Raw genomic sequence first — 19,616 nt, 5'->3', positions numbered from 1 at the left:
TATCAGCAAACAAAAGGCTATGAGCGTCCAAGACGAAACTCATTCCATTCTTTGGAAATTCGCAGATGTTCCTCCATTATTTCTTTAATGATTTTCCCATACAACTTACCCACCGAAGATGTAACCCATATTCCCTTATATTCAATGTGGTCTTTTTTGTTTCCATAACTTTTTATGGAGCCTAAGTAGCCCATTTTCTCACCAGAATCTTCTCACCTGGTGACACATTCTCCTTCATGGGTTGCACACGAACAAGCGTCCATCTCAACTCAGTTGGTAGAACCTCCTTCCATACCTCTGCCATTTCCCTCATCAAGTTCTCTTTCAAATCCTTCTTCAAATCCAAAACTGATAAAACAATTATCTGGAAGAGACAGCAAGTCCTGCAAGTCGGCCATAATCACTTCGTCTCCTTATAAAGCAGACTTAGAGGCAGAAATTGCTAAAAAGGAGGTTCTGTCAGGAAAAAAAAATCAAACACATAAAGACGTCAAAGGAAAATGGAAGAAGATTGAAACAAAAAAGATGTTAGAGGCTGAAAATAAAGAAAACTTCCAGAAAGAGTGTAAAAAGCATAAACCTAGCTCTCAAGTTAAGAGACAATTAGATTTTGATAGATCTTTGGAAGATACAAGGGATCTTTATCTGAGGAAGAAGATCATTTGTCTTTGAAATAAGTCTCTTAGACCAGGACAAACACCGAATGAATCGGATGTGACGTGTATGTTCTGTAACGAACAATGGCCTAAGTCAGTGACGGGTGAACAGTGGATCAAATGCCTAATGTGTCATAGGCGAGCGGTTTACCCCTATAAGCAGAGCATCAACCGACTAAAATTCTTTTTGCATTTCTAATGGACCAAACTTTTTTTATTCGATTCTATATATTTTTCCATATATTTTTCTATATATTTTTCCAAGATGTATTTTTTTAAAATTTTTACAAGTGGGCCGGCAATTGTTATTAACAAATAACTTATACAAAAAAGCAATTTCACCGAATTGTTTCAGAATCAATTTTTTTAGAAGTATCTCATCAAAATAAACACTTTTTCTCTCTTGATAATTTTTCTAAAAATGCTTCCTTTTCGAGTTATTTGCATTTTTTTGTTGAAAAAAATGCCTTAATTAGTGATTTTTTGGATTTCTTTTCTAAAAAACTACTAAATGAATTGCAATTTTACAAATAGCTTTATAATCTTTAAACCGTCGAGTACAAGTTAGAATATTTTGACAAGGATAAATAGTTTCTATCTCGCTAAAAACGTGGACCCAAATATTTTGAATATGCCTTTCGAGATTATCCCGCTAAGCGCGTACAGCGGTTGAGGTGCTGTAGGCGCTCGAATCTTTTCGACTTTTTTAATAATGTAATATATATATATATATATATATATATATATATATATATATATATATATATATATATATATGATTTGAGCAGCATTTGGATAAAAAAATTCAAATTATTGTTAAATCTCCAGACACAGATATATTTATTTTACTTTTATCTCATTATCATGATTTCACAAGTGAACCACTTTTATGGTTTTACACAGGAAATATTGTAAAAAATGTGGATCGTTCTCGATATATACCTGTACATCAAATTGCAAAAGAAATTGGAAAAATAATGTGCAACAGTATGCTAATAATGCATTCTATAACAGGTTGTGATACCACAAGTTCATTTTATGATATGGGAAAAAAGAAGGCTTACAAAGCTTTGCAGAAATTAACTGATAGTCAATTGGAAAAATTAAGAAATTTGCCTACTTTACCTTTAGATGAAGGACTTACAGTTTTGACTCTATTTTTATCTAAACTGTATGACCCTCAAAATAAGTTTAAAAAATATCATGAATCCATAAATGAATTAAGATATATTATTGCATTAAAAAAAATGCATAATAATGAAAAATTACCACCTTCGAAACCAGCATTATTACAACATTACTTAAGAGCAAAGTGGCAAATAAATGAATGGATTCAAGCAAAAAACAATATTATTTCATCTCTTGATCCATTAACCCATGGTTGGACAATGGAAAATAATTGTTTCGATTTTAATTATTTTGAAGGCGAAACTAGTTTAGATATGTTACAAAAGTATTTCTGCTCATGTACCGGAAAATGTTCTACGAAAAATTGTAATTGTATTTCCTATAATTAAGAATGCTGCGCAGTATGTGCATGTACACCAGAGAATTGTAAAAATGTTAAAGACGACTCTATTGAAGACAATGAAATCATAGATGGAAATCCTGTTGCTGTTGACGAAAATTTTCAAATTATTGACAATGAAAACGATGTATAATTAATATTATATATATTTTAATTTTATTATATTTTTCAATCAAAATTAATTATATATTGCTTAATGTATTTCACTGTAATAAAACATTCAATAATATAGTCACCACGTATATTAAAAGAAAAATTACATTATTATAGCATTGTAAAAAATTAATTTTAATTGTTTTAATTATAATATGTCTATATAAAAATAATTAGAAACATCTTTTTTTTTTAATAAATTGTACGCAATATTTGTATTGAATTAATTTTTTAAATTTAAACAAATATTACTACGCGGCGCACGCCTGTATCGCCGCAACCGCTGTACACACTTAGCGGTAGACTGCTCGAAAGGCATATTCGAAATATTTGGGTCCACGTTTTTAGCAAGATAGAAAAAATTATCCTTGTCAAAATATTCTAACTTGTACTCGACGGTTTAAAGATTATAAAGCCATTTTGTAGAATTGCAATTCATTTAGTGGTTTTTTAGAAAAAAAATCCCAAAAATCACTAATTAAGGCATTTTTTCAGCAAAAAAATGCAAATAACTCGAAAAGGAACCATTTTTCGAAAAATTATCAAGAATAAAAAGTGTTTATTTTGATGAGATACACTTAAAAAAATTGATTCCTAAGCAATTCGGTGAAATTGCTTTTTTGTATAAGTTATTTGTTAATAACAATTGCCGGCCCACTTGTAAAAATTAAAAAAAAATACATTTCATCTTGGAAAAATATATAAAATTGAATAAAAAAGGTTTGGTGCATTAGAAATGCAAAAAGAATTTTAGTTGGTATATTCTGTTTCTAAGTGTCTTTTGAGGGGTAAACCGCTCGCCTATCAATGTTGGGCACATGTTGATAATTGTACCAGTGCAGACAAAGATGATTATGTATGCGACTTCTGCCAGTAAACTAGATTCAAACTTAAAACAATCATAGGCCAACGCATTTTATGAAAAAGTTAATTTATTTTGATATTTTTGTATTTAAGTCACTTAAAAGTCAGATTTGTACAGAGTTCGTTAATCAATCTATTTTAAAAATGAAATAAATTTGTATATTTAGTTAACTGTGAATTATTTCTACACCAGTTATAATCCATTATAGTCTAGGCGGGATCTGTTTTCGATTGGACATTTTCCATAGGAAGCTATTTTTTTGCTGGAATCCCTTCAGAATGTGCCCAATATCGATAATCACGATATGCGCCAGTCGCAAACCCTGTGCTAAATTTTTTATTTAACAAAATCTGAAAACAATTGAAAATTTCTCATTTTTTGCTCCTATTTTCGTTTATAATTCGAAAAATATTAATCCTAGAGAAAAAATTATAACAAGTTAAAAGTTTCGTTATTCAATTCTACACAATATTTCGTTAGCTAGAAATTGAAAATTTAATGTTTATTGTTGAAAAATAGCAATAATTGGAAAAAAAAGTACAAAAAAATGAAGTTAATCCTTTAAATGTTTTCGACTTTCTAAACTTGACATACAAGCTCCATATTCCGCCTAGAATAACCTTTTAATATGTTTAAAACGTGTGCTGAATTTTGTTAAGATCGGTCGGATAGGTTTTGCATAATAATTTTGCAACCCAGCCTACTGGAAAAAAATCGCAAATTTTCAAATTTATAGTAGACCCTAAATAAGGCCCTCAGATAGTTGCCAATTTTTTTACACATAAAAGAAGGCTCAAACTTTCAAACGCTTTTTATAAAATTCAAATCGGTTCACTAGGAGAGCTTAGAAATTTTTTTAAAGTTTTAAACATTTTTTATGTATGTATTAGGCTTATAAACAAATTGAATAACTTTACGAGCTTTAAACATATCAATTTCAAAATTTATACACTTAAAGAACATTAAAAGACGCTTCTTTAACCTTTTCACAAAAAAAAACATTCGGCTTACTGGTTGCCGAGATATTGAAGGTCAAAGTTGGCATACATTTGCCGTATAACCATTAGTGATAGAGGGCTCGTTTTTAAACAATTACCCTCGTCTTGTCAAGTACTTTTTATATGAAAAGTTTTATGGGGGACATTCTCTCGAAATGCGAATCGGCAAGGATTTCAAATATCATATTTTCAAATACCATTTTTAATTGCAAAATTGGGAAATTTGCAATAAACAATTGTATGTTAAACAAGTAATTGCATTTTTTCTTCATGCATTTTTTGGGCTTGCAATTTATACATTGAAGTAAATTGTTACTTTTAGTAAACAATTATGTATTTTTAAATTGTTAATCAATAATTTAAATTGTTAAAACAAAGGCGAACGAAAATAATTTTTTTTTCATAAATAAACTTTATTTTGACTCAATCTTCAATAATTTTTTCTAAAGTCTTTTTCTTTTTTTGGAAGGACAAGAATCTTCAGGTCTGACCTTGACCTTCAATATCTCGCCAACCAGTAAGCCGAATGTATCGTTTTTTTTTAAGAAGCGTCTTTTAATGTTCTTTAAGTGTATAAATTTTGAAATCGATATGTTTAAAGCTCGTAAAGTTATTCAATTTGTTTATAAGCCTAAAAAATGTTAAACTTTAAAAAATTTTCTAGGCTTTCCTAGTGAACCGATTTAAATTTTACAAAAAGCGTTTGAAAGTTTGAGCCTTCCTTTATATATAAAAAAATTTGCAACTATCTGAGAGCCTTATTTAGGGCCTACTATAAATTTGAAAATTTGCGTTTTTTTTCCAGCAGGCTGGATTGAAAAATTATTATGCAAAACCTATCCGACCGATCTTAACAAAATTTAGCATACGTTTTAAACAAATTAAAAAGTTTTTCTAGTCGGAATATGGAGCTTGTAAGTCAAGTTTAAAAAGTCGAAAACATTTAAAGGATTAACTTCATTTTTTTGTACTTTTTTTCCAATTATTGCTATTTTTTCAACAATAAACATTAAATTTTCAATTTCTAGCTAACGAAATATTGTGTAAAATTGAATACCGAAACTTTTAACTTCTCATAATTTTTTCTCTAGGATCAATATTTTCCGAATTATAAACGAAAATAGGAGCAAAAAAATGAGAAATTTTCAATTTTTTTCAAATTTTGTTAAATAAAAAATTTAGAACAGGGTTTGCGACTGGCGCATATCATGATTATCGATATTGGGCACATCCTGAAGGGATTCCAGCAAAAAAATAGCTTCCTATGGAAAATGTCCATTATGGTCTGAATTTCTACAGATCCCGCCTAGTCTATTAGAGTTCTAGGGGGTATGAAATACGAGGAAAAAGAGTCCGAATTTACACCACTTTTTTTTTTAGTGTTTTTTTTGTAAACTTTTGCAAAAATTAGCAGAGTCATATAGTATACATTTTTAGAATATTTCAAATTAAGAAAAGTTATTCCTAGATAATATTAGTTTAGTTTTTTCTTAAATTGGAATTCAAACTACTTTAGTATAAATGTTGTTAAGTAAAAACCAATTGGGGGTCCGAATTTGCCGCCTTTCCACTATCCTTTGATTTCTTAAATATTTTCATTGAATATATCTTCTTCTTCTTCTTCTAATGGCGCTACAACCCTTTGTGAGTCTTGGCCTGCTTAACAATGTTCTTCCATTCTGCCCTGTCGGATACTTTCCTTCGCCACTGCCTGATGTTCATGGTTTTAAGATCCCTCTCTACGTCGTCTATCCATCTTTTGAATCATTGAATATATATTAAAAAAAAAGAGGTTAATTTTTGTAAATGGGTATATTTTATAAAAACCCTTAACTCTGTTATCAGCTGAAGTCCGTTTGAAGAGGTTTACTCTCCGGACACTGGAACTCACTTAAAGCATGGGTGTATGTTACCTAAAGTAAAATTTAATTAAAATATTAAACATCAAATAATATTAATAACGTCATGTACAATCTTTGGTAACTTTATATATTTTAAAGGGTTTTACCCTAATATTTTGGTGGCTTAGGCATGGTAACCTGTATTTTTAGACCTGATGATGGAACTGTTGTTCCGAAAACGTTCGTGTTTTTAATGTAGCCCTTTTAAGGGTTTTTATAAAATATACCCATTTACAAAGATTAACCTCTTTTTGTGATACATGGTATACAGCCAGCTGCAGGAATTATTTTCCTTGTGGATTTTGAATATATATTTATTTATAATTAACCTGTACATATTACAATATTCCTGGATTTATTTTAAATACGTAAATCTATATAGGAAACGGTAGACCAAGTATCATGATAATCTATCGACGTGCTACCGGCTACTTATCGGTTTTTGCCTATATTATCTACATATAAATAACCCGAAATGCAAAAACGGGACTGCAGTTTCGTTGCATATCGCCTTTCTTCAACTTCTTGACATATTACAGGTAAGTGACGAATAATTTTTCTTTTCTAAGGTTTATATTTGTGTGATATATATATTTTTTCTCCAATTGTAAAAGTTAGTCTTATTTTAAATAGTTTTGACTTTTACATGCTTTGGATATCGTTTACTGTTTCACTGTTTGTTATTTTATGACTTCTAAAATATTTGGTTTTCTAAGTTTTCTCCAGTTTTTCTTTCCTTTTAGGTGTGTAATTTATGTTTCAATTTGAACATTAACAAAAATTGATCTCTATTTTTTTAAATTTACCTGTAGTTTCTGGGGTCTATTACAGCTCCGTTGTATTTGCTTTCTACAATTACATGATCTGGTTTCCAGCATTTCAATTTGTAGACTTCTATACTGCCCTCCTAATCTGAAAGGTCCTATCTACCAATTGTGCTATTTTGAGAAAAATGCAATTAACTTTAATTTAATGCGCCATCCCTAATATTAATATCAAACTGTAATTTTGAATGAACTCGATTTGTGTATATATACAATTTATGGGATATGATAAATCTGTTTTACAACGTCTTTTTGAGAAAACGAAAAACGCTCTAAAATGAAATTTAAGATGTGAAGGTTATTCGCTCCGTGCGTGACCATGGTAGGGGTACCTTGCTACGTACGTAGCAGCGAAATATGACAAAATTGGACCTTTTGGATTTTTTTACGCATAAATTTTATCAAAAATGAGTGCAAATACATGTAGTGAGTGTAGTTTTTATAGTTTTCCAAAGATTACATATAAATTACAGAAAAGAAAAAGATGGATTCGTGCTATTAATATGAAAAAGTAAATATCACATAATTTTATTTTTATGCAATTGAAATAGGAAAAATTTAAATAATTTACCTTAAATCATATTTCATAAGGCTTCAAGCTAACTGCAGCCTGCCTGATGACTTTAGCTTTTATATCATAATTTTTACTATTACTGTTTTTAATTACATACTCTTCCATATGCAAAAACTTGATTTGCCAGTACTAGATTTTTCCCTTTCTTTTCTGTTTGGGGTTGAAAAGATAAAGTTGATGAATTTTTAGAAATCCAGTTTTTAATACTAAATTTATTTTGTACATAAACTGAAAAAATATAATTTAAAAACTAATTATTAATACTTGTCAATTTCGTATCTATTTAATATATGTTTAACCTCAAATTGGGAGGTCCAAAACTGTCAGATTAATGCGCTAGATGTCGCGTCAGTCACGCACGGAGCGAATTGGCCTTCCGCACTCGAGTTTGGTGCCGGGGCTGCCGACTGTAGCTTCCAGACAAGCCTCACGGGGTAGTGGTTTCGGAGGTGTTAACGACATTTTCTTTGTGCTAGATGTTAAGGTTATACCGCCTATACTCGGTCGGGGAAGAGTATGTAGTAGAAAGAAATATAGGGATCCGTCTGCTTTCGGAAACCTAATAGCCATTGGGGATCGAAAGAAACAAGAGTTAGCCAAGAGAGTCTGATAGAAAAGATTAAAGACATTTCACTCAAGACGAGTTGAAGAAGAGTAAAATGTGAAGTCCCTTATAATTCGCCAGGTGCGTTTCATAAGAGTATGAGTATTGATACACTTTGTGTTCCCGCTCATACCTCGGGGTGTCGACTACAGACTGTATGGCTCGTCCAGCATGCCATAGCATGGAGGATAGGGTGCAAGGCATTTTACAATGTAGGCGCTCTAAACTTCATGGCTTGACGTCATGGTTGGCTAGTTTCTCTTACGATCTTTATATTGAATTCATTATTTTCCCGTCCTGAAGCTATTTCGTCGCACCTTTTTAATATAATTTAATAAACACAATGCTAATAAACATTTTCGTTCAAAATTATCTCAGCTCTATTTTTTATTTAAAACATTTTTTTCTACGCCGTACAGATACTTGGTAAATCGATTTTATCCATTCCCTATCTACGATATAGGGTTTTAGGAGGAAGCCGGAGGATAGGAGTGGTAAAATTTTTTGCACTTTTTCCCAAAAATTGATATTTTCAGCAAACTTGTTCGTATGATGTTTAAAGGTCAATTCTCTGACGACGGGACTATAAGGTTATTTGACGTTTCGGTTTCTACTTCGGAAATCCTCAAAATACAGAAGTAGAATCGTCAAAGTAAATGAATTTTTAACTCAAATTGTTGTACTCTCTCTCTCTCTCCAATGGCGCTACAGCCCAAATCGGGCCTTGGGCTCCTCCAACCTGTGCCTCCAACCTTGTCGGTCCCGCGCCGATCTTCTCCAGGTTCTCACGTATAGCAAATTTTGCGCATCCGCTTCCACTTCATCTTCCCATCTTTTCCGTGGCCTTCCTTTTGGTCTTGCGCCTTGCATTTTACTATCTAGGGCTCTTTTCGGCAATCTTTCTGTCTCCATTCTTACTACATGACCAGTCCAGCGAAGTCTCTGAAGTTTAACGAATTCTGAAATCGGTGTCTCTTTGAACAGTTGGTAGAGTTCATGGTTATACCTGGATCTCCATATTCCGTTTTCGTTAATAGGTCCAAATATCTTTCTTAGGACTTTTCTTTCGAAGACTTCCAGTTTTCTTTTTGTCTCTTCTGTCATCACCCATGTCTCGTATGCATAACATACTATTGGTCTGATAATAGTTTTGTAGACCCTGATTTTCGATCTCCAGTGTGTGTTTTTGGAGCGAAACATATGATCGAGTGAAAAATAAGCTTTGTTTCCCTTTACTATTCTAAAATTGTTGTACATTCCCAATAAAAATAAATTACATTATTTTCCTACCTAAAATTTCTTCATTTTTGTTGTTATTATTGTGAGTTCCATTACGTAAGTTATTACTGGTCTGACTAATGTGCTCTACAATCTAATTTTTGTTTGTCGGATAATAATTTTGGATTTAAGCATATTCTTTATTATTTCTTTCAAGACTTGGCCACCCTTCTAGAATCTTCGATGTATTCTGTCGTTACTTTTTTTATCTATTGATACTACTAAGTAGTTAAATTCTTTCTTCTTCTATTATTTTCTCTCCTCTTTTCTATTGAATTTTTCTCGCAATAGCTTTTGAAATTCTGGATTTTTCTGGTTGACTAGGTTTAATTTTTTAGCCTGTGATTTTGTTCTTCTACGGTTTGTTTTTTTACGGGATCTTAATTTTATTTATAATAGGAAGTGGTTTGAACCATATACTGTACATACTTAAAACAATTTTTTTACAATAATTTCACCATCCAAAGTTATCATCTTATTCGTAGCAGAAATTCTTTAAATAAACATTATATATATATATACATATATATATATATATATATATATATATATATATACATATATATATATATATACATATATATATATATATATATATATATATATATATATATATATATATATATATATATATATATATATATATAACAGCGCTACAAGCCTTAAAAACTTGGTTATTTCCTTTCATTTTTTTCGGTCCCTTGCTTTCTTTTTCCAATTTCTCACGCCTATTTCTGACAAGTCTTGCTTTACTGCTTCCAGCCATTTCTTCTTTGGACGTCTTCTTCTTTTTTCCCCATGTCTCTCTCCTTCAGTACTTTTTAACATTTCGATTCTCTGGCATCCGTATAATGTGACCAAGCCATCTACGTCTTTGGGCTCGTGTTTTTGCTGGTTTTTCAGGTAGTTTTTCTGGTATTTTTAATGTTTTCATGGCCTCATATAACATCGTTCGATTTAGCTTCGGTATGCTTGTTTAAAATCGATAAATAGCATATGTCATCCTGAGTTTTTTTCGTAGCTATTATTTTGTAATAATTTTAACATACTTATTTGATCAGTAGTTTTTATTAATCTTTTCCTAATAATTTTTGCAAGTATTTTATAGACTACTTCTAATAGTCTTTTTGCACTCCGTTTTGTCTCTTTTTTATAGATAGTACAAATAAGATTCCATTGTTTCGGCATTTCTTTCTTTTGCCAAAATATTAGTGTCAAGTGAAATATCCTTTCCTTCAATCTTTTGCCACCTTCCTTAAAAATCTCAACTGGGAGACCACATTCTCCTGCCCTTTTGTTATTTGGTTCCTTGCACGTTCCTTGTTCATCTTCTTGCCAATTCTCATTTCCCTCAAGTTCCTCTTGTTGGTCTGTATCTAACAGATCTTCGAAATATTCCGCTCATCTGTGTAATTTTTCTGTTGTTTTACCTATAGGTAAGCCTTCTTTGTTTCTGCAATACTGTGGAGTATTCTTTGCAGTTTCTCTGGATTTCTTAACTTCTTGGTTGAAATTCTTTACCTTTTTGTTTATGAAGGCTTCTTCTGTGCTTTTCAATTTCTTCTTGCCACATAGTTTTCGATCGCATTTTGGGTATTTTATTTATATCTATGTAATTTTGCCGCGTTTCTTCTTGCCAAAACATTCCTACATTCTTCATCGAACCAGTCTTGCCGTCTTTTTATATGCTCTCTTTCTATACACTTTTCCGCTACTTCTGACATGGCTGTCTGTATTGTCTGCCACTCTTCATCTATATCCTGTTTGACTGGATTCTCTAGTTTTTTATTTATTGCTTCCTCTAGTCTGTTTACAACCTGCTTCTCTTGAAGGCGCTCTAATTGGTAATTGAATCTATCTCTGACAGGTTTTGGTATTATTGGTAGTTCTTGTTTTAGTGTTGCTATTATTAGTGTATGGTCACTGTTAGTATCTGCCCCTCTGTAACTCCTGCAATCGATTATTGCCTTATTATGTTTGCTTTCAATTAGGACATGATCTATCTGATTTTTTATTTTTCCATCGGGAGAAGTCCATATTACCTTATTAATGTCTTTGTGATCAAACCTTGTGCTAGCTATTTTCATTTTGTTCACCAATGATTATCTTTATATCATATTTCTGTATATTTTCTATTAGCGTGCTTTGCTTTTCGTAGAACCCTGTTTTGGTTTCTAAGTATTTGTCTTCAGTGGGAGCATGTACATTAATGATATTTATCTTCCTATACTTTCCTCTTAACTTTTCCTTTGAACTTTGTTGAATTTTCTAACTTGTAATTCCCCAATTATTTGAAGTTTATTACGAAGCGAAAATCAACGAAACTACTGTTGCCACTTGCAGCACCGACCAATACTTCTATATACTCCATTTTTTAATATCGACTTGACCTGATGGTATTTCAGAATATGCCTTCTTCCTGTCTTTTTTATGTTTTTTGTTTAAATGCTTTGCTAATTTTATTAGTATTTCATGCTGTTCTTTCTTATCTTTAGACATCATTGTACTCGTTTTGAATTTTTTCTTTAATTTTAGATTCACCCTCGAAAAATGAATGCAAAGGAGAGTTTAGTTTTGCTATTTGACAGGCCTGGAGAACCGCTGACCCTACCAAAGGGAAAGGAAGGCGTCCGATTTCTTGTTCCTAGTCAGTATTTGGTAAGTTAGAATACTTAATTAACACTTTTTTAATTATTGGATCTGTTTTGCTATTTATTTTATTATATATAACAATTATATATATATATATATACATATATATATATATATATATATATATATATATATATATATATATATATTAATGTGATATTATATTCGTGCTTCAATATCTATGCTTTACATATGATAGGTAAGGTCTAAGGAATATCGGAATAATAGTCATATATGATACAAAATTATACATTGAAATAAAATTTACACTCAAATATCTTAAACAAAAAATATCTCATATAAGGATTATCAAAATTTTGTTCTACGTACGTGGCCTTCAAAATTTAATGTTATACACTATATAAATTAAAATTTCAAATCAAAATTGTTGTTCTATATCTCCAGAAAATATTTCTATTTTTTTTAAGCAATTAAAAAAAATGTTGATAAAGAAAAACTGACGAATGGTAAAAAAAACTATCTCTCCAATGATGAGTTGTCCAAATCCTTGTTCCCTGTAGCCTACACTATCTATTCTTAGCAGTTCCCTAGGTAATCAGCAATCTTACAACAAATTATTACGAGCCTCTCGTCTTCAATGATCTCCTTCAGATACACGTATCGTTCAAAAGACGCTAGCCTCTTCTCCTCTCGATAAACTGAATCTCTCGTTCCGGCCTGAACAGTGACTCTTGGAATATATAAGTAGAAAAGTATGACTTACAATATTTTACTGGATCAGCTTCCGTCAGGATACACTTAGTCCACGAAAACTCACAAACATTCACTTCTAATGCTTACTATCACTTGGGAACCGCCAAAGAACTACGACTGTTCGCCTTGCACCCTTGGAAAACAACTGATTATCTTTTTTCCCTCTAAAATCTAGCTAAACTCTCCTTTCTACATAAATCTCCCACTTTTTCCACACTTTGCCAATCAAAGTTCGTCATACGTATTCCCATCTACCATTTAGATAACAAACAAACAATTTTACCTACAATTATAAATTTCCTAAAAACTATTAACATGCTAATCGGTTCTACAAATTCTTAAAAACTAACGGAGAATTATACATTTTAAATATTTCGATTCTATTGTCTTATTCACCGTATAGGCGTACAAGTATATTTGGAAAATCCACTTTCATTGTTCCATTATTTCACTTAAGCTACCTCACGTCACTCGAATATATATTTTACAAAGAAAATAATTTATGCATATCTTAAAATTTGTTTACTACAGGTAATCCAAAGATAATGGACTTTCATTTCTTCAGAATATCTTTTATAAATTATCAGTTGAAATATATTAAGAGCAAACCAATATTATTTTCAATTTTTACATAGCATAACAACTCTCCAGGATATCTTGAAAATTGATTTAGATGGTCTATTTAGTAATTTTAATTTTATCTTTGGCGGATAAAATGAATCATAACAATATATATATATATATATATATATATATATATATATATATATATATATATAGATTAAATGCTAATTAACTATATTTACTATTACTGACTAATGATTCCGTTTCAAAATTTCCCTGTGTGAGATTATTCAAAATCACGCCCTGGATTCCCGTGTAGAAGTCATTCGCTACCCACCCGCTTTAGACCTGCTCACAAAACCTAACATACATCTCTCGTATCGAAAAAAACTTCTCTACCCTCTGGATACTGAGTTCTCCCAATGCAAGTAAAAATTGGTTGTACTTACAGACCCTCGTCTCAGTCAGTATACAAAAAACCAAAACTGTTTTCACTTTATTAAATACTAATTTTTTTTTCTCAACACAAACTTAATACTTTTTTTTTTAACCGGTAAAACCTTTCGGTATAAAAACTATCTATTGATTTAAGGCACATGATCTTTCTATGTTTTAAAATAAGCTTCTAACTACAAATTGCTTTTTCAACTTTATCTCTCTCTTAACTAATCGCAGTGTAGCATTTTCAAACAACCCAAAATTCCCTTTCTTTCTTTTTTCTGAGATATCCCAATTATAAATTCTGGTGTTTTCCTTTAGCAATGAACAAAACCGTTTTGCATAAATTAAAACTTTCTCTCCTTGCCGGCTCTCGAAAAAACAAACATATAGTTAGTCGTTTGGACTTTCCAAACCTTTCGTACAGAAATTTACCTATACTGATTTGTGCAAGGCTAGGTAAAGTATGCTTTCAACTAGAAATATCCTAAACTGAATACTTACTATATTTACAGTACTACAGGAGATAGTTGTTTCAAAGTTGCCAAAAAAAGCTTTAGATGATAACTCACTAACCAGCTCTTTATGAATGGATTTTGTAGCCATACAAACAGAAATCGCAAAATAACATTTTTAGTATGCTGCATTCGAGTAGCTCGAATGTAGCATGGCAGCATTTTTTGATTCCCGGCTGGGTTTTTCATTGACTAGTAGTTGATCGGCGATTTGGTCTAGTGTAACTAAACTAGAGGTTGTCATAGCTCTTTACCGAAGTTTAATTTCTTGGAAAGTTTATTCTCGATCTTACTTCTATGTGTCAAATCCATCTCTTTCTTCGCGTGAAAATTGATAGATAGGGTGAAAAAGTACTAAATTCTGAAACTTTTTGCTGAGTACGTAGACGAAAGCAGTGTGCATGCCTCTTAGCTGGGCTAGGTTTAAGTGAGTTATTTCAGTAGTAGTTCAGCAGAGTATCAAGAGACTGTTCTACAGTCGGTTCACAATTTGTTGATAGCTCACTACAAGTTTAACCCTAATTAGAAAACTGAAATACAGAGAGGATAGGTAATACGATATAATAGTAAAAACCAACCTTAAACTGACGGTTTAAGACGTTTTCGACTAACCCACCTTATATCTGAAGGAATACAATACCTTATAATCCTATTACGGGGGTATTTTGAATTGTTAGAGATGAACGACCAGTGTTGTAGACTATATGATTGAAACATTTATTTGAACTAAATAAATATATTTTTTAAATTGTACTTATGTAAATTGTATTTTTTAATAAAACTTATTTATTTTATTCAAAAATAAAAAGTTTCTTGCCATTTGTAAAAGATACATTTATTTAATTAAGGAAAAAGGCGCCAAATGTCGCCTGGCAAAATTTCCAATGTGTTTTAAATGTATCCATTATTTTCGAATCCGGAGAAAACTAATAAATATTTTTGAAAAATTTAAACACAGAATGAAAGATTACATTATTACTCAGGGCAGAAAGTCCCTCAAAACTTCTACAATGTTTATTTTAATATGTTATGTAACAGGGGTGAAAATAAAAGAGAAAATATAGTACAATTCAAGTACAAATCAACTTCGAAATCCGAGTCATCTTGAGGGTTAATAATTAGCGGTTGTGTCTCTACGGTCGCATCAATTATGTTATCAAGATCCCACATTTTTTGTTCTTCTTCTATTACATGCCTTACTGCATCTCTCCAGTTTTGTTCTGTAATATGTTGTAAAGACTCGTATAACAATTCACGTACAGCTTGTATTTTATATGACGTATTTTTTCTAGCCACATAACTTTTCATTTGTGCCCAAATGAGTTCAATTGGATTTATTTCGCAGTGGTAGGGTGGAAGTCTAAGGACTGTAATGTTTCGCCTTTCCGCCATTTTGTCAACTACGTATTCCTTGAACTTAGATTTGTGTTGCCGGGCAATTTTTAGAAGTTCTGCTTTTACCATTCCATCTTCGTAAGGCAGGTATTTATTCCACAGCCAGTCAAGAATATCCTGTTTCTTCCACGCAGTCGTTGGAAGTCTTTCTACTAGTCGTGAATGATAAGGTGCATTATCTAATACTATAATTGAATTTGGTGGTATGTTTTCAATCATCTGCTCAAAATACTCTTCGAAAACATCAGCTGTCATCTCCTCGTGATAGTCTTTTGTGCTTTTGGACTGAAATTCCAACAAACCATGCTTAACAAATCCTTTTTCACTGCCAATGTGAGAAATTATTAATCTACTGCCTTTACCAGAAGGTGGGGAGATACCAGTAGACCAACCTTCCATAAAGGCTTGCCTGGAGCTTAATATATTTTTATCTGACCAAATTTTTTTTAGGGTATGACCTGAGTTTACCCACGTTTCATCCTGGTAGAAGATGGGCCTTCCTTCAGCCCGGAATTTTCGTATGGATCTTAGATAATTTCTTCTCCAACATATTATCTCCTCCCGGTCAATCAAAAGTGATTTTCGGTCTGATTTCTCCCACCGGAAATTTAATTCTTTTAAAACTTGCCACAATTTAGTTCGTCCGATATGAGGCAAATCCGGGTCGTCTCTAACTTCTTGTAAAATTTTGTTTAGGTGTGGTATTTCTTTTTTGAAAAAAAAAAATCCATGAATTTTCCTTCGAATACCACTTTTGGCAAATTCATCAATTTCAATAGGCTTTTTCCCTCTCTTTAAGTGTTCGTTTGTGTTTGGGTTAGCTATACCGTGTTTTTTTCTTTCTGATAGGAACCTATATATAGTTGACTCTCCTACGCCAGTCATGTTGGCACAACTTTCGACTATGTTGCGAACAGTGTTTATGGGATTCTGGGAAACCAGAGCATCGTAAAAATTTAGGACCATAGTCTTCTCTCTTGGTGAATAGACAGACTTACTGACTGTACGCAACAGTACCGGTGTAAAACTTGATGATGTTGATGATGAAGCCATCACAAAAAATCCAACAAAACGAGCACGAGCGAAAGGTACGTATATGTTCGTAGGTATATGGAATAAAAAATCACTCACGCACTGCATATAATTCGCAAAAGAAATATTCGAGACGCTAATTACTGCCGTAGACGCGGACACACCGACGAGCCGTAAATTACATGCGATCAAAAACGTACTAAACAAAAAAATTGTTTTCGTTCGTAATACCTTCACCCTTTTAAGTTAAGTTTCGAATATAAACTGAACAAACGAGGCACGTGGCCAAAGCATACCCATTATATTATTAAAAATCTGGGGAATTCCATCCTAATTATCTTGCAACGAATAGTACCTTCGGATATGAATTCCAGGTTTTCTAGTAAAGTGATTAAACGCGAAGATTAGTATTGAAATATCCAAAGAGATAAGGTATTCTTATTTACAAAATTGTTAATGGTTAAATTCTTATTTTTATTAATATAATATAATTACATAACATTAGCCGTGAAAGTTTTAATTGTTTTTTTGCTAAATATATTAGTATTAAAATATTATTAATATTATATATATATAACAGTATTAAAAAATAATATATTATTATTTAATGAATAAACACCTCAGGAACGCCTATGGTTTACGACCGTTTTATGAGTTTGAGGCACATTTCGTGCTCTCAACAATTTATGAACGGAGAATAGTTTTCCTCAACTTCCTTAAAGATTCTTCCTTTTGTGGGAACAAAGTCAAAAGAAGTGTTTTGTATAATTGGACGTTGGTTGCTCATTGGTGCATGTATAAAGAAGTAGCATTTTTTACTTCTAATTATTTTATGTGCTGCCATCATATAACATTAATAATATAAATTTAATATTAGACACATGTTTCATGTTGGCTAATTGTTGATATATTTATAACAGTACACCTATTAGGAAATAATATAATTTGACTTAATTCACTATCATCCCAATATAAATGATTTTTTAGCAAGAAGACTACCAACATTCTTCAGACGAAAATCAGAAAGAATTGGAAAAGTTGGTCATTGCTCCCAGAAGTGATTTGAATTCAAATGAAAACCAAAAAACTGTTCGTGTTAATTTTATTGAATTGCCTTCCTTAACTGAAATAACTGAATTAGGGAAAAACGATAATTTTTCCTTATTTATCCCGAAACACCAAAAGATTGCTGCCAAGCTAACATCGTTATTTATGAGTAAGTAAATATTATGTTTTTTCCATAAATTACTTTTTTCTACGTATGGTTACTATGTAATATTTATAGAGTAGGCATTATTTAATAACACTTCAGAAATAATTCTTTAATTATTAGCTACATTACTTTTCATCATATCTATGCGCACTTCTTACAAAAAGATATTTTTATATATATATATATATATATATATATATATATATATATATATTTAGGGATTCTACAGTATTCACTGCCTTTCCTCGCTCAACCGTTTCCATCTCTCTCTGTTGTTCCATTCTCCATCGTTTAGGCCTCTCTTACTCATGGCGTCGTCTACTTCGTTCCTCCAGGATTTTCGGGGTCGTCCTCTTTTCCTCCTTCCTATGGGGCTCCATTCAGTTATTCTGTTTATCCATCTGCTGTCGCTAGTTCTTCTTACATGTCCATACCACTTTAATCTTTTTTGTTCTATATATGTTAGTATGTCTGTTTCTATTGATGTTCTTTGCTTTATTTCGTCATTACTTTTCCTATCCATTCTTGTTACTCTGCAGCATCTTCGCAGGCATTCCATCTCTGTTGCTACTATCTTACTGCTGTTTTTCTTGTTTATGATCCAATTTTCAGCCCCATATGTCATAATACTTCGCACTAATATTTTATAAATCTGCGTTTTTGTCTTCATATTTAGGTGTCTATCCCACCATACTGAGTTAAGTTGTCGGATTGCTGTTCTTGTTTGTCCTAATCTTTGTGTAATTTCTTCCTCTGTTGTTGCCTTTTTCGTGATTATAAACCACAGGTATTTGAATTTATCCTTTCCTTTGATTGTTACGTTGTCATCAATCTGTAGATCTTCTATGTCTTCTCCACTTGTAGATAGGTACTCTAGATAGGTACTCTGTTTTTGTGAGGTTAATATCTAGGCCAGCCTTGGTATATTCTTTTTGTAGTTTTTTCATCATGTAGCTGAGGTCGTCTTGGTCTTGTGCAATCACTACCTGATCGTCTGCAAAGCTTAACGTATATAGGTATTCGTTCCGTACCGGTACTCCCATGCCTTCGCATTTTCTTTTCCATGTAGTCAAGGCTTTTTCTAAGTATATTTTGAATAGGGTTGGAGATGTGGAACAACCCTGCAGGAGCCCTTTTGTTGTGGTGAAGTCTCCTATGATTCTTGTTCCCATTTTATTGGACACTTTATTTTCTTTATACAGAGCTTTTGTAGCTTCTATGAGCTCCGTCTGTATTTCTAATTTGTACATTGCCTCCCATAGTTCTGACCTTGGTACAGAGTCATACGCCTTTCTCAGGTCCACAAATGCCAAGTGTATATCTCTATTTTTTGCTTTTTTCTTTTCCAACAGTTGTTTCAGTGTGTATATGTGGTCTATGCATGATCTTCCTGCCGTGAAGCCTGCCTGATCCTCCCCAATTTTGCCTTTTATCTCTTGCTCTATCTTTTCTCGCAGTATCTTCCCATATAATCTTCCTATTGATGATATTACGCTTATTCCTCTGTAGGAATATATATTTATTCGTATATTTTTATTCTTTGACAATTTTATGTATCTAACAATTATTTCGGGCACATAAGTTTAATCAAGGCTTTCAGCGATACTCGTAGGGTTAACACCGATCGAGGTTTCTTGATTCTAACAAATTATCTTATCCTCTTTATTAACTTTATTCAGTGGCAAGCGATCATTCATTTGAAATCCAGAAAT

At 31.9% G+C, this 19,616-nt stretch overlaps 1 protein-coding gene across 1 annotated transcript in view; it reads left to right on the top strand.

The window, feature by feature from the left end:
* Positions 1-6,577: 6,577 nt before the first annotated feature.
* LOC140437111 (uncharacterized) overlaps positions 6,578-19,616 on the top strand; it is a 106,156-nt gene continuing 93,117 nt past the window's right edge. Inside the window, exons 1-3 of the mRNA XM_072526439.1 lie at positions 6,578-6,640; positions 11,917-12,039; positions 17,679-17,907. Coding sequence (XP_072382540.1) covers positions 11,932-12,039; positions 17,679-17,907 — 337 coding nt within the window. The 5' untranslated portion in view covers positions 6,578-6,640; positions 11,917-11,931. The remainder of the gene's footprint in view (positions 6,641-11,916; positions 12,040-17,678; positions 17,908-19,616) is intronic.

This window comes from Diabrotica undecimpunctata, chromosome 1, assembly GCF_040954645.1.
Source record: "Diabrotica undecimpunctata isolate CICGRU chromosome 1, icDiaUnde3, whole genome shotgun sequence".
Classification (NCBI taxonomy): domain Eukaryota; kingdom Metazoa; phylum Arthropoda; class Insecta; order Coleoptera; family Chrysomelidae; genus Diabrotica; species Diabrotica undecimpunctata.
Note: the sequence above shows the minus strand (reverse complement) of the source record. Positions and strands in the feature narration are given on the sequence as shown.